Raw genomic sequence first — 16,332 nt, forward strand, 5'->3', positions numbered from 1 at the left:
GGAATGAACTGCTGATACAACAAGGATGAATCTCAAAAACATACTGTAGGAGAAAAGCCAGAGGCAAAAGAGTATAATATTCCAGTTATATCAAGTTTCAGAATAGGCAGAACTAACCTATGGTGACAGAAATCAATAAAATGGTTATTTTAGACTGAGTGACACAGGGAACATTCCAGGGTGATGAAAACATACTATTTCTTGATAAGGATATGGATTACAGAGGTAGATGCATTTGTCAAAATTCACTGAATCATAACAGTTAAGTCCTACACAAGTTATACCTCAATTTTTACAGAAGATGTATAGTTAAATGGGTCATAAAGCAAATTTCAACACATTAGCCATTCTTGGTATTACTGACTTTATACAAGTAAAAGTGAATTTGACATAAATAAACTTTATATATATAAACACTATATATAATATATAAAATGATATATTTGTCATATATATAAATTACATATAATTTAAATGTTACATATAAATTTTCAGATATATTAAAAATATAAATATAACATATATATATATATATATATACAAAACATATATACATATACATTTTTTTTTTTTGAGACAGGTTGTCTGTCGTCCAGGCTGGAGCGCAGTGGTGCAATCTCGACTCACTGCAACCTCTGTCTCCCGGGTTCAAGTGATTTTCCTGCCTCAGCCTCCTGAATAACTGGGATTACAGGCATGCGCCACCATGCCCAACTAATTTTTGTATTTTTAGTAAAGACGGGGTTTTACCAGGCTGGTCTCAAACTCCTCATCTCAGGTGATCTGCCTGCCTCAGCCTCCCAAACTGCTGGGATTACAGGCATGAGCCACTGCGCCCAGCCATAACATACATTTTATTTATTTACATATATATATGTGAGATATATGTGTGAGATATATGTGTGAGATATGTATGTGTGATACATGTGATATACATGTGATATATATGTTTTACATATATATATATAGAGAGAGAGAGAGAGAGAGAGAGAGAGGGAATATATCTTTAAAAATCTTTGAAAATATGTTTTGGAGGCCAGGCGCACTGGCTCAGGCCTGTAATCCCAGCACTTTGGGAGGCCGAGGCAGGCGGATCAGGAGGTCTGGAGATGGAGACCATCCCAGCAGACACAGTGAAACCCTGTCTCCACTAAAAATACAAAAAAAGTAGCCGGGTGTGGTGAGAGGCGCCTGTAGTCCCAGCTACTCCGGAGGCTGAGGCAGGAGAATGGCGTGAACCTGGTGGGGTGGAGCTTGCCGTGAACGGAGATCCCGCCACCGCACTCTAGCCTGGGCGGCAGAGCCAGATTTCGTCTCAAAAAAAAAAAAAAGAAAGAAAGAAAGAAAATATGTTTTGGGCAAGTATGGTGGCTCACATTTTAGGAGGCAAGGATCACTTCAGCCCAGGTATTCCAGACCAGTATGGGTAACATGATGAAACCCATCTCTACAAAAAAATACAAAAATTAGCTGGGCATGCGCATATAGTCCAGCTACCAAGGAGGCTGAGGTGGGAGGACTGCTTGAGCCTGGGAGGTGAGGTTTGCAGTGAACAGAGATCATGCCACTGCACTCCAGCCTGGGCAACAAAGCAAGACCCTGTCTCAAAAACAAAAAAGTTTTAACTGGTAAAATACATTTTTTCACAGTGCCAATATATTTGAAGGCCTATTCCTCAAATAGTTTTTTTACTTTTATGTATGGTTTCTAGAAAGATCCTCTTTTTAAATTGCACTATTCTGAGGTCAATATTTAATCATAATTAGAAATGAAATGGGAATATGCAATAATGCTTAAGGTCACAAAGTTTTAACTGTATGTGTCTGGTGATATGAACAAATAGCTAAGACGGGTCATCTCATTGTACACACAGTTCGGGGTATTTCTCCTGCAAAATAACTACAGTGAGGCAGATTCTAGAGATGAATGAATGTAAGGCAACTGCAGGAATCTTACCTAAGACTGGAACCACAGCATAACATGATGCCAAGAATGCTTCTGTGGGAATGCCACTGTCTTCCAGAAGTTCAATGTCACTAAAGCTACAATTTGGTGATACGGAGGAGAAAAGATTGAAAATACAGTATCAGCACTCTGCAGTTCAGAGGTAATTCATAGAAACAGCTGCCTCTCTGTAGGGCAACTCATTTGACTTGATATGCCCCAATGACTGTTTTTCTAATAGGGTCTCATAAAATAATTTTCCAAAGATAATCCACCAAAGCAAGCTAACATTTGTTCACAGAGCACACTTCACAATCAGTTCCTTCTTATTCATTGGTAAGAAAGAGCAAACAGTAAAGCAGGTACTTGGTATACCACATTCTCTATTCTCCTAGAACATGCCATCACCTGAAAGGAACACCATGACTGATTTTCCAGAATAGAAGCTAGTATCCAAGCATCAGTGATATTAGAGAGTCTAGAATACCTTGTGTTCATGGTACTAAAGAACGTTGGGATAACTTCTTTGCCTTCCTCCCAGAGGCATTCTGGAGAGCAACTTGAGTCTGATCCAGACTGAGTCAAGTTATTGTCATGATTTTTCAGGTTTTCCATTCCATCTTCCTTCATTATTTCACCTTGGACTGCAAAGTAGAAAATATCTATTACTAACCTATTATATATTTATTATAAAAATACATATTCATTGTTGAAAATTTCTAAAACACAGAAAAATACATAGAAATAAAAATTCATGAAACATTGTTCACATACACATACATCTACAGACACAAACAAAAAACTTGAAGTATGTGTAGATTTGAATCCTGCTTGCTTTCACTAAACAATGTATCATCATTCAACCCTTCAAAAACAAGATTTTAATGATCATGTTATACTGTATCACACGCATGAGGGGCACTTAGGTAGCTTCCAAAATTTTACAATTATAAATACAATCACTACTCATTATTAGCACATTCTATACTTATTTGTGAATTTGTCTACTTGCTAAAATTTATTTTGTAACCCCAAAATCAATACACGCCGTGCTTTTGCAGTCATTTGTGGACACGTGCAGAGTGGTGAAAACTTTGTTGCCGGACACACATATTCCTAGCTGAGGTAGAGCAATGTGATGTTCTGCCTTCTTGTTTCAGCTCTCATAGGACGGACACATGTCCTTCCTTAGTGCCACATTTTATGCATGTTTGTGCATTTTGTTGCTTTTGCTGTTTAAAAGGGCTCCCAAGAATAGTACCATCTAGTGTTCCTACCCACAAAAAGGCTGTGATGTGCCTTAGGGAAAAAAGATGTGTGTTAGATATCTAAGCTTCATTCAAGCATGAGTAATAGTGCTGTTTGCTGTGAGTTCAATGTTAATGAATCAACAATACATATTAAAGTGTCTTTAAACGAAAACACACATAAAACAAGGCTATGTATTGATTGGTAGACAAAAATTTTGTGACCAGAGGCTTGCAAGAACCTAACCCTGTATTTCCCCCAGGAGCAACAGTTTACTATTTGCTAATTCAGTGGTCATGGTGACTCAATAAAATTTAACTACTGCAAATAATGACTGTAATGCCACAAAGAACATCCCTGTCAATATGTCATTCTCCTTAAATCTAACTATTCACTGAAGAACAATTCCTAGAAGCAAAATTATCAGAGCAAATAAATGACTGCACTGTTTGGACAGACATTTTCTCCTGTCTTTATTATTTACCCAAGAGATAAGACTCCAATGATGTGTGGATTGTCTCTCTCAGATTAACAGCTAAGAGAAAACAGCTCCTTCCCTCAACTCTCACACTGCTCCCCAATTCATCAGGAAAAAACAAGGTCTCTTATTTCAAAGTAGATGAGGAGGAAATTTTAATTTCATTTTCGAATTATTAAGTACTTATAACATAATTAAAAGCTCTAATATAGTTGTCTTTGATCTGAAGTAGATTTCAGCAGTTAGTGCCAAGGGATTAGCATATTTGAACTACAGACCTATTACCTGAAATGTGGAACTTTGGCTTGATAAACACAGAGAAGACTGGGTAGAAACCTCATGGTGACTGGTGAATTCTGACATCCTCAGGCCCAACAGAAACCGGGAGGATGAAAAACTGAACTGCAGTAATTTTACACACTGTTAAGTCTAACATCATAATCTAAGTTCAAAGGACTTTTAAGATACAGGGTTGAAGGCCTTCTGCTCACTGCAGCCCATGAACACAGCCAAGAACACTGAGCAGGAATCTTCCTCTTCACTCTGCCTTCTCAACACCAGGTCAGGGTCAGATTGGATGAAAGAATGTTGTTCAGTCATATGACCTATCTTACCCAGCCAATATCCTCCTTAGGAGACACCACTACATGGTCTTGAGGTTAATCCCCATCATGGATATACATCAAATTCCCAAATTTTCTATCATCTAAAATTGGTTTGTTTCAGACTTTACTTTTGTTTTTACCTGTTATATTATCATCTGTATTTTCCTCACTTGATATGCTGCAGTCTATCTCTGCAGATTTCAAAGATAAGGAATTCTTATTTTTCATTAGGATTTCTTCCTCACCATTTATTTCCATATTTAAAGATCCATTTTCACAAGTACTCAACTCCATTTGCCTGCAAATTTTTTAAAAGGAAAAAAAGCCAGAAAGTCGTTACTTGGTCTTTTTTTTTTTGAAACAGGTCTCCGCTCTGTCACCCAGGCTATAGTACAGTGGCACAATCACGGGTCACTGCAGCCTCAATCTACTGGGCTCAATCAATCCTCCTACTTGAGCACTCCACCCTGAGTAGCTCGGACTACAGGTGCCTGCTACCATGCCCAGTTAATTTCTAATTTTTTGTAGAGATGAGGTGTCACTATGTTGCCCAGACTGGTCTTGACCACCTGGCCTCAGGCAATCCTCCCACCTCAGCTTTCTAAAGTGCTGGGATTACAGGCATGAGCCATCTGCCAAGCCTGGTCATAAATTGACTGCCCAGGTAAAGGTGATCCTTTCAACATCCACTGAAAGAAGTGTTAAATCAACCCAAACCTCCCAGTCTTCTGCCTCCAAGGCCTGTGATGGGAGCAGTCCAGCCTCAAGGCTGCAATTTAGAAATCAAAGAGCCGTTAATGGCTTTCTCAGCACCCTCAGCAGTCCCAATCTTCCTGCTCCCCAGCAGCATCAGGAAATAGTCATTGACAGCTCTTTGGTTTTCAATCAGCTTTCTCCAGGTGCCACTTTGTACACTTTACTTTCCTCAACTTCTCCCTGGGGGTCTTCTTCTCTCTCTCTACACCACTGGCCATTTCTCTGTGTTTGCCCGGCCAGTAACTTTATTTTATTTTATCTTATCTTATCTTATCTTATCTTATTTTATTTTATTTTATTTTGAGACGGAGTCTCGCTCTGTCGCCCAGGCTGGAGTGCAATGGTGTGATCTTGGCTCACTGCAACCTCCGGCTTCTGGGTTCAAGTGATTCTCCTGCCTCAGCCTCCTGAGTAGCTGGGATTACAGGCGCCCGCCACCACGCCCAGTTAATTTTTTGTATTTTTAGTAGAGACAGGGTTTCACCAGGTTGGCCAGGCTGATCTTGAACGCCTGACCTCAGGTGATCCACCTGCCTCGGCCTCCCAAAGCGCTGGAATTATAGGCATGAGCCACCATGCCCGGCCAGGGAGAGTATCCTTATAAAGCATGTCTGAGAGAAAAAACCCAGGACGATCACAACACATCCAGAGGGAAATGTCAGCACATTAGGGTAACAGAAAAAGCCAATTAACATGCATGTAGAACAGCTAATTCTATCAGTTAAAGGAACAATCATAATACCTTATTATTATAATTAGGTGATTATACCTAGCCTAAAATATTTTCTTCTAATAAAAATAAGGAGGAGGGGTCCAAGCTACATAGTAACTCCAGGAAAAGTATTTGCTATTTTCTTAAAAAAAAAAAAAAAAAATACTGTATTTCAACCTAGTAATTAAAAATGTAGGCGCATATAGAGGCAAAGACCTCAACAACAACAAAAATCCTACAAATATGCTCCTAGTAAGAATATTTAGAATAGGAGAAAACTGGAAATAACTAAATTGGGAACAATCCTTGTAATAAAGAAGTAAGCAATAGGATCTAAAGAGACGAACTATTAAATAATTTGAGGCCGGGCACAGTGGCTCAGGCCTGTAATACCAACACTTGGGGAGACCAAGGCGGGTGGATCGCTTGAGCTCAGGGGTTCAAGACCAGCCTGGGCAACATGGTGAAACCGTGTCTCTACAAAAAAATACAAAAATTAGCCAGGCATGGTGGCATGCACCTGTAGTCCCAGCTACTTGGGAGGCTGAGGTGGGACTGCTTGGGCCCGGGATGTTGAGGCTACAGTAATTTAACCCACTTTCATGGGTTAAATCACCTTAAAAATTGAAGGAGCATTTAGGGGAATAGAAATAGTTTAGATTTTGATAGTAGGTTATTTTTCAACCTGCAACACTACCTAAGATTTTTATTTTTAAACACAACAAAATAGCACTACTATCATTTCTAGATAAAAGTACACTTAAAACAAAGCTCAGAGAGAAGTTTCCTCTACAAGAGAAGTTTCAACCTTCAGTACACCCTAGAGAGATTAAAAGTTACTAGATGTGATGGGTGAGATCCATCTTAGGGAAAATGCCAACATATTCCCTATTAGTGCTAAATAAAAGGTCTGCTCTGGGTTGATTCAGGCTCACTCAAAAGAGGAAAGTCAGATATGTTTACTTCCATATTATTTCAAATCCTGAGAAAAACCATTACATGATCAAAGTATCTTTTTTTAAACAAGGAATAAAAATATCCTTTTTTTAAAAATTTTTAACAAGAAGAAAAAAAGCTACTGTACCTTTCCAAAGAATTATGAATTGGTATAATAGGATGTTTCATCTTTAAAAGAAGCAAAGAAAGGAAAGTTCACATGTTAAACTTTGAACAGAACATATTTAGGATCTTATTACATACAAAATGGTAAATACGACCATATGACCATAATATACACTAGCCCCACTAAACAGAAACAATTTTAGGTCTTCCCAAAAGGGAGTCATCGATTCCACCTAGTCCTTCTTATTTATACAAATACATTTCTTTCTTTTTTTTTTTTTTTTTTTTGAGACGGAGTCTTGCTCTGTGGCCCAGGCTGGAGTGCAGTGGTGGCCGGATCTCAGCTCACTACAAGCTCCGCCTCCCGGGTTTACGCCATTCTCCTGCCTCAGCCTCCTGAGTAGCTGGGACTACAAGCGCCCACCACCTCGCCCGGCTAGTTTTTTGCATTTTTTAGTAGAGACGGGGTTTCACCGTGTTAGCCAGGATGGTCTCGATCTCCTGACCTCGTGATCTGCCCGTCTTGGCCTCCCAAAGTGCTGGGATTACAGGCTTGAGCCACCGCGCCCGGCCTATACAAATACATTTCTAAGTAAAAGGAAGATGAGCTTTTGACAGACAAAAATTATCACAGTCAAACTCAGTGATTAGCTTTCTTTGTAATTTCAGTTATGCTCATTAAACATTAATAAGTAGCAAACTATGACACAAGTATTATATCAAATACTAGAGGTATAAAGGTAGACATTATGGGGTTCCTGCCCTAAATATCATTTCAGTACAAAACAAGGAATACAAATAAAATAGGAGTATGTATAAGAGAGGCTTTTAGCCCGATTTAGGGATTCGGGTAAGAAGAGACTAAGTCTTTGAGGATGAGTATGAGCTAATCCAGGAAAGAGAAGTGAAGAGCATTCCCGGCACTGGAAAATGGCACAAAGGTGTGGGAGGAACTATTAACACAAGCAATGAATATGTTCAAGCTAGGTAATGACAGAGAAAGAGCTGGTAATGTGGGAAGGGGTTAAGAAGTTTTGACTTTAACCTATAGGCAATGAGGGAGCCACTGAAAGGCTTAGGTTAAGTGGTTCAATTTATACTGCATTAATAGAAATATGGTTGACTGGAAGGGTCAGGCTGAAAGCAACTATTAATAGTTAGAAGACTATCACAACTTTAGGCAAGACTCACTGGACAAGGGGTTGGAAAGAGGCTACATTAGAAACATGTTTAGGTGGTAAAATTGCCACAAATAACTGACTGGATATGGGGTGCTGAGGACAGATATAAAAAAGGACATAAAGCAAAGTCCATTAAAAAACTGTCTTTATAAGTCACTAAAGGGTAATAGAGAACATAACTCACTATAAACTTTGAAACTTTTCATGATGCCTTGTTGCAGCCAAACTGAGCTGGACTTTTACCTTGCTGGACTTGAGCATGGCCAGCTGCGGTGATCCTGGTGGAGTGTGGTAGAGCAGCTCAGAGGTGAAGGCTGCATTTGCGATCTGCATGCATTCTTCCAAGGTCTTCAGAAAAGTATTACAGGTGGATTTCAGCAAAGTTCCCACATCAATTCCCTCCTACGAAAAAACCAGAGTGGAAGACTCCTTTACCTTGCCAAAAAAGAAAAAGCCCAATTGTGGAATGCCCTTAGAGGTTGTCCACAAAATAATAATAATGTATCCACCTGCTAAAATATGTACATCAGTTATAGAAGAAAAGCCCAATCTATCTATTAATCAAGTAACTATCAGCACTATTTGACTTTAACCTACAAGCAATGAGGGAGCTGCTGAAAGCCTTAAGTAGTAAAGTCGTTCAATTTACGTAGAATTAATTTTAACTCCCTCAGTCACGACAACCGAAAGTATCCCTCCTTGAGAATCACTGCTCTAGACTATAAATTTCCCAAGAGCAGGACTGAAATGCTTTTTCTGGTATCCTTCATCTTCCCTCCCGTTCCCCTCACAGCCTATCTCATACATATTAGGCAGCTGCTGAATGAGTAAGAACACCCAAAAGGAAGTGAATGCAAGTGGATTAAATCACCTTTTTTAGAAAAACTCAAAACACACGTACTACCAGTAGTATAGTGTTCTTCTACTACCTAAGAAAATAAATGAAAATCTTTCATTATAATCCGCAGATGCATTGTTTGTCAGATCGAAACTTCTTTGAAAGTACAGCAGAGACCCTGGTTAATGTGAGCCATTCTATACATAGCTTAACACCAGAGAAATCTTTCAATATATGTTTTAAAATAAGTGAATAATGACTGTATTAATATATACTAAAAATCATAATCCTTGCTGACAACGAGAGAAAAAAAGCTGTGTCTCTATCTTTGAAAGCACTAGTTTATTCCAAAGCACAGTTACAAAGGTAAAACAAAATACTGTTAGTTTCATAGACGCACATTAATGAAAGACACTAAGTCGGCATCTTAATAGCCACTGCTATAGAAGTGGCTCCGCAAGGCTGTAATAAAACAGTATGAAACTGGAGAGAAACATATTTTAATATGACCGTACTAAAGTTAAAGGTTCCAAATATTATCAATTAATTAATCCCCAATTCATTCCAGGAAGGAAAGCTATACACTCGCATAAGATGAAATGTACATATTGCTTCTCTTTGTTTAATTTTGTTGCTTTTTTCCTCTTTAAAATAGTAAATTCCAAGACAGTCATAAAATTAGGTGAGAGTAAACACCACCTGAAGGAATGTCTGGTGCTTTTCATGTATATCAGTAATATTAATAAAATAATATTTTACCTCAGAATTGGCTATACTGGTAGTCACTTCTTTTATATTATTCATGTATATTAATAATATTAAGAAATAATATTTTACCTCAGAATTGGACACACCAGTTGTGGTCACTTCTTTTGTTTTATCCACTTGCTGAACAAGGAGGTCACAGTACAGTCTTAGTTCTGACATTTTGGTTTTCAAGTTTTCAGTGTTTTCAGCAAACTCTAAATAACAAAATGATGAGAATTCAGTAACCAGAACAAACAACTGATTTACTAGTTAGGATACTACGCAGAAGTGGAATCCTTACTAGTTAGGATACCACACAGAACATATGCCCAAAGACAAATCTTTAAAGTATGGTTGCAAATGTGACAGATGAAGACATAAGAACAAGAAAAAACAGAAAAAGTAGATCTCCAGTCTTTGAAAGTAGTATACATTATGTATTAAGTCAACATGCCGAATAATCACCAGTATACAAAGAACGAGACAATATACTGTCTAACCCACTCCTGTCAAAACTGGCAGCACAGCTAAGGGGTTCAGAGTTTTGGCCTCAGTTCTGTCAGAGAGTTTTTCCTATCTATAAAATGGGGTCATAGCTGTTTATCTACTAATGCAGTGCTCTACTCTTACCTGGGAAAAACATTCTGTAGCATCCAATTACCACTAAGAACACCATTCATAATTTCAGCTGAGGACTGGTTTGGTATGCTGCCTTGTCAAGACTAATGGCACCCCGCCATTATTATTAGCAATGCTCTCCACTCACCCTGGCATCGAGGGCTCAGTTACAATTGTTACTACTTTTCTGTTTCCTTCTTCATGAAAAAAAAAAAAAACTGCACACACATTACCATCTGCTCTGAGTCAAAGCCAACAGCTTCTAGAATTTGCTCCCAATTTAGCATTAAAACAACCAATGAAGAGGCCAATTTATGAATCTACGTAAAGAGTTAAGCACAACTGCCACACCTGTCATGATAGATGTTCCCTGGAACACATTTTCCCATTTCACCCCACCCCAGCTCATCTCTTCAGGGTACATTTAGGGCCATGGGGCAGGGAAGGTAGCAACTAGGACCCAGGCAGTAAGCCCTGGTATTCTTGCCCTAGTCCAAAGAGAAAGCCGGGCCACGGTTCTCTGGAGAACTTAACGACGTCCAGTGAATGAGCATTAAGCAACAGGAACCTGACAATTAAGCATCCATCCCACCCCAGAAAAAAAGTAAGGAGGAGCAGAGTGTGGCTACAGAAAACACCCTGATCCAAGGCTTATCCAGCTCAACTACTCTTCATCAAAGGTCAAGTTTGGCCACAGACTGGATATTCAACCATTTTATCATCACTAATCCTCATGGTAATCCTCCTGAGGTAGGATCTATTTACCTCTTTTTAAAAGATGAAGAAATTAAGAGTAAGAAAGGTTAAGTGACCAATACCAAGGTTATACAGTCAATAAACTGCAAAGCCATCATGTGTACCCGGCTGTGTTTGGCTCCAAAGCCTGCACTCTTTGCACTATGCTATGCCAAGAAAGAAGAGTTAGATATGGACTCTGGCTTACATTATACTAAGATACATAGCATTTGCATGATACAAAAAGCTGGCTAGGTGGTCAGAAGCAAGATAACAAACAAGGGAAATCAGAGATGCCAGTGGGTGATTCCCAAGGTTTCCACAGCAAAGGACAATCAATACTTGCCTTTCTCCTTCTGGGTCCTACTGTCAGTCAGGCAAGCCTTGGCTGATCCCAGGGCCACCAGCCACCGCTGTCTTTCAGCCACACTTCTGGCCTTCAGGTAGAAATACTGTTCCCCAGGGATTATCAGGTCCATGCGTGTATTATCTACAGAATGAACTGGGAACAAGACAAAGACAGATCAGAGACCTAGAAGAGCCCTGTCTGGGTAGCCTCCACCCCACCCAACTTCTTCAGCTTAACTGATGGCAGTCATTGAAAGCTTCTTCCCAAAGAGGATGCCAGTCCTCATTACCTCTCCTAATTCACACAAAGTTCTGTTTACTTATCTCATCTTAGACATCTCTGTTAATCAAGAGGGAAAACCCTGCAATTGCCCCCAAGGCATCACCAAGACTTTGGCCCAAACAAGAATCACCCAATTTAACTTTTCAGTTAAACTGATCCCTTATCGGAATGGAGAAGGAACCTCTCTTTCAGTGGGTGTGTGTGTTAAGTAGGCTGCTCTGAGGCCAAGAAACAAGGGTGTGCTTTTTACCTCTTTGGATTTATTGGGAAACAATCAAAAATACAATCTTTTCCATCTTCTACTTCCCTTGACAAGTCAGACCAAAAGTGTGAGAATTTTCTCAGAGGCCTTTAGGAGAAGAAACAAGCAAACCAAACTCTTTCACCCACATCCACTATCTAAATTCCCATTTAATCTGTTTTTCTTCTGAGCCACACCTTCTCAGCATGTCTCAAGACAAAAACAAGAAGTAAAGACTATTTGAAAGTCTGTTAGGTTTTTGCTTGTTTTGTTTTGGTGGAGGGTGTGTGTGTGTCCATCTGATTTAAACACAAAAGTGTTTGATGCTGCAGTAAAGACTTCAAGTTTTGCTAACAGCCAGCCACTAGTCCCAGGTGAGCAGGTCACTAAGGAATGAGTGCTAGTTGAATAGTGAAGCACATTGCTCTCATTTATTTTGATCACCTCTTAGCCAATCTCCTTATAAAAGTTGGCTACAGTTTTGGGTTTTATTTGCAAGGCTTTCTTTTGACACATAACACTATGTCCCTTGGTCTGTACTATGGAAGCAGCAGAGAAAGGTATGCAGGGGCCAGGGGCTTTTTTGTTTTTGAGGGAAAACAAAGAAAAATAAAACTTGCAAGTTGCTTGATTCCTCACCTTGAATTTCACAGACTGCCATTTGTATGCTCCCTTTGCAACCTTTCCAGGCATCTTCAGGAGAATCATAATAGGACAATATTCCCCCACAGAGAAGGAACCATCGAGGCTGCCAACCTGAAAACAAAAGCAGGAGTATCATTGCAATTACTGCCTGTGTATGAAGTACCTCCCAAGATACAGAAATAGAGCCTAACATAGGATACTGGGTTAGCTCCAAGGAGCTTTACATTGCCAGGGTTATTCTAAGAGAAAGAATTAAGTTAGAGAGACCTGTATGTTTTATCCCATTTTTATAAAATTAAAAATGCCCAAAGAGGGGTGTGTGTGTGTGTGTGTGTGTGTGTGTGTATATATATATATTTTTTGAGATGGAGTCTAGTTCAGTCGCCCAGGCTGGAGTGCAGTGGCACGATCTTGGCTCACTGCACGCTCCGCCTCCCGGGTTCACACCATACTCCTGCCTAAGCCTCCCAAGTAGCTGGGACTACAGGTGCCCGCTGCCACGCCCAGCTAATTTTTTGCATTTTTAGTAGAGACGGGGCTTCACCGTGTTAGCCAGGATGGTCTCGATCTCCTGACCTTGTGATCCACCCGCCTCTGCCTCCCAAAGTGCTGGGATTATAGGCGTGAGCCACCGCACCCGGCCAGAGGTATGTATTTTTTAGTCACACGATTACAGAAGTCTGGAAGGATAAGCAACAAGTACACTGATGACTCTCTAGGTAATAGGATTTACAAAAATAAAAGATTTGTATTCTATTTCTTTCCTAATATAGTACCAGTAGTCTGTGATTTTTACTTTTTCTAAGACGAATAATTAGGATGTCCTGAACATTACTGTTATCACACGCTTGCCTTCCTCTCTTCTAAGAAAAATTATCCAAAACTTAGAAATAAGGCAACAAAGATGACAAGGTCCTTTCAACAAATGTCATACAGAGTACCAACTAAGAAGCCTGTCTAGAATCCTATGACCCTTAGGAAAAGGTAACGTTGTTTGACTTACTATTTAGTACTGATCCATTGAAATGAGGTAATCTTAAAACATTCAAGGCTTAACTACACTCACTTCAGTATTGGAGAATTTCAGGGGACAAACCATATGTAGTAGAAATATGCATCTTATCTAGTCCTCTCACACACCCTATATTCTAGTCAAACCACTTATTTGCCGTATTTCTGTCTCTGAACTTTTGCTCCAATTGGATCTCTTCATAAAATATCATCCCGGCCAGGCGCAGTGGCTCACACCTGTAATCCCAATACTTTGGGAGGTCAAGGTGGGCGGATCACAAGGAGATGGAGACCATCCTGGCCAACATGGTGAAACTCCATCTCTACTAAAAATACAAAAATTAGCTGGGTGTGGCAGCAAGTGCCTGTAATCCCAGCTATTCGGGAGGCTGAAGCAGGAGAATCTCTTGAACCCCAGGAGGCGAAAGTTGCAGTGAGCGGAGATCTTTTTTGAGACTCTGTCTCAAAAAAAAAAAAATCATCTCTGACTATCTCTGCGTAAACCTTATCTTCTCAGGCCTCCTCAGTCAGATGCAGTTCTTGTCTTTCTCTGAAATGCCATAGCCCTCCAGGGATACATTTCTCTCATGGGACTGCCGTGGCTGAGGAAGCCAGAGAGAAGGCAGAGCCCCACGGGCTGCTCAGCTACAGACATCTGATGGGCCCTTGGGGTTTGATTCACACAAACCAAGTGGGTAGGACACCAATGGTATCACTTTATTATGTTTTAATAGGAGGCTACTGCACTTCCTGGAGCACTCCCAGCCCAATATTATGGAACAAGGAACTACACTGTAACCAGAAGCCTGAATGGTCAGCACTAAATCTATATGAAGGAGTTGGGTAAGTAGGCAAGGTATTTCGCTCATCATTTACTTAATCAGGGTCTGCTTTTCCAGAAAGCGCAATACTCAGGCCTGCCAGGTACCATGTCTCTTACTTCTTTAAATAAAACTAAATAAACGCTAATTCTCAGCATCTACTCTCCCATAATATCTGAACTTATCTTCTCACCAAAGATAAGTAATCTTGTCTTAAACTATGGCTTTTGCTCTTCTTATTACATTTTATATAAAGGATTTCTTTCCCAGAGACCTAGACCCTTTATTGCGGGTCAGGAACCCTTAGGCCTTATCTCTACACTAGCACAAATCAATTCTTGGCTGGCAAACTTCTTGGGATGAACTTGTAAATTTTTATTTCAGAAGGTGATGCTGGCAGGGCATAGTGGCTCACAGCTATAATATTAGCACTGTGGGAGGCCAAGGTGGGTGGATCACTTAAAGCCAGGAATTCCAGACCAGCCTGGGCAACAATGGCGAAACTCATCTCTAATAAAAATACAAAAATTAGCTGAGTGTGGTGGCATACACTTGTGGCCCCAGCAGGAGGTTGAGGTGGGAGGATTGCTTGAGCCTGGAAGGTCGAGGCTGTAGTGAGCCATGACTGTGCTACTGCACTCCAACCTGAGTGAGAGTGAGACCTTGTCACAAACAAACAAACAAACAAAAAACGTGATGCTTCTAGACCTTGGCTTCAAATTCGACAAAAATTCAACTGTGAAGGCCACCACTCCTGTACAAACATTAACAACCTGAAAAACCAAATTAATCCTCAGACTGTATCTTGTTGGGCAGAGAATCAGTGCTCCAGGAGTCAGACATTATCGGTGACGTTTCAGCCCTTTGCAAAAGTGTTTATTTACATCCTAGGCCACCTCCCCTCACTGAAACAGAAGAGTCAATTTCTGAGAACCTGAGAAAAGGAAGAGGTTTTTGAAATCACACAGTCCAACCAGCATATTTTATAGATAAGGAAACCAATCCCAGGTAAATTAAGTGACCTAATTAGGGTCACAAAGGAAGTACACAACAGAGCTGGGAAGAAAACTCTATCTTTCTATACTGCCCCTTAAGGCACAAAAGGTCCCAAACCTTGGCTCCCCACTCCCAGAAAGTTGTCCTGGTATAGAACAACAGCATCTTTACACTCCCATGATGGTGGCTGGTGTGAACAGCTCAACTCCCATGATGCTGGCTGGTGTGAACACTCCCGAAATCCACCATGACTTTTGTGTAGAAAGCATTTAGAACAGCCTCAATTACTGTGTATTTTATCAAATTTAGGACCCATCTGTATTTGTCACTGTTATCCAAAGAAAAAGAACCAGTAGGGTGTTAGGGTGTGTGTGTAAAGATATTATAAGGATGTGTGGTGGTATGTGTGCATGTAATGAAACTGTAAGTAACTGGCTCATGTGACTAGAGGCTGAGAAGTCCCAAGATCTGCAATCAGCAAGCTAGGAGAGCTCATGGTTAAGTTCCATGCTAGCAGGCTCAATACCCAAGAAGAACCAATGAAAGCTAGAAAAGGCCAATGTCTCAGCTCAAGGCAGTCACAGTAGGAATTCTCTCTTACTCAGTCTTTTTGTTCTCTTCAAGTCTTTAACTGATTGGATAAGGCTCATCCACATTAGGAAGGGCAATCTACTTTATTAGGTCTATTGATTCAAATGTTAATTGCCTCCACAACATCCTTCCAGATCCAACCAGAATAAACCATCACATCATCGATTTTAAGATACACCATTATTTTACATGACACAAGAAAGAGAAAAATTCTACCAACTAAACAATGACATAGCACAGGTTCTAAGATGCTTCTTGATTTCACAGTTGTTGAAATGTGAAAAAAAGACCCCAATCCCAGAGCAAGATGGCCGAATAGGAGCAGCTCCAGGCTCCAGCTCCAAGCGCGAGCGACATAGAGGACGGGTGATTTCTTCATTTTCAACTGAGGTACTGGGTTGATCTTACTGGGGAGTGCCGGACAATCGGTGCTGGTCAGCCGGTGCAGCCCGACCAGCGAGAGCTAAAGCAC

General features: G+C 40.2%; 1 protein-coding gene across 4 annotated transcripts in view; it reads right to left on the reverse strand.

Annotated features, from left to right (window-relative positions):
• Positions 1–16,332, reverse strand: part of PLEKHA8 (pleckstrin homology domain containing A8) — a 99,503-nt gene that overhangs the window by 63,439 nt on the left and 19,732 nt on the right. For all 4 annotated transcript variants that reach the window (XM_023188365.1, XM_023188367.2, XM_023188364.1 and 1 more), the window contains exons 2-9: positions 12,436–12,552; positions 11,271–11,426; positions 9,662–9,786; positions 8,230–8,388; positions 6,828–6,868; positions 4,416–4,573; positions 2,432–2,588; positions 1,957–2,042 (exon numbers count right to left, since the gene is read on the reverse strand). In XM_023188365.1, coding sequence (XP_023044133.1) covers positions 1,957–2,042; positions 2,432–2,588; positions 4,416–4,573; positions 6,828–6,868; positions 8,230–8,388; positions 9,662–9,786; positions 11,271–11,426; positions 12,436–12,552 — 999 coding nt within the window. The remainder of the gene's footprint in view (positions 1–1,956; positions 2,043–2,431; positions 2,589–4,415; positions 4,574–6,827; positions 6,869–8,229; positions 8,389–9,661; positions 9,787–11,270; positions 11,427–12,435; positions 12,553–16,332) is intronic.

This window comes from Piliocolobus tephrosceles, chromosome 8, assembly GCF_002776525.5.
Source record: "Piliocolobus tephrosceles isolate RC106 chromosome 8, ASM277652v3, whole genome shotgun sequence".
NCBI lineage: Eukaryota > Metazoa > Chordata > Mammalia > Primates > Cercopithecidae > Piliocolobus > Piliocolobus tephrosceles.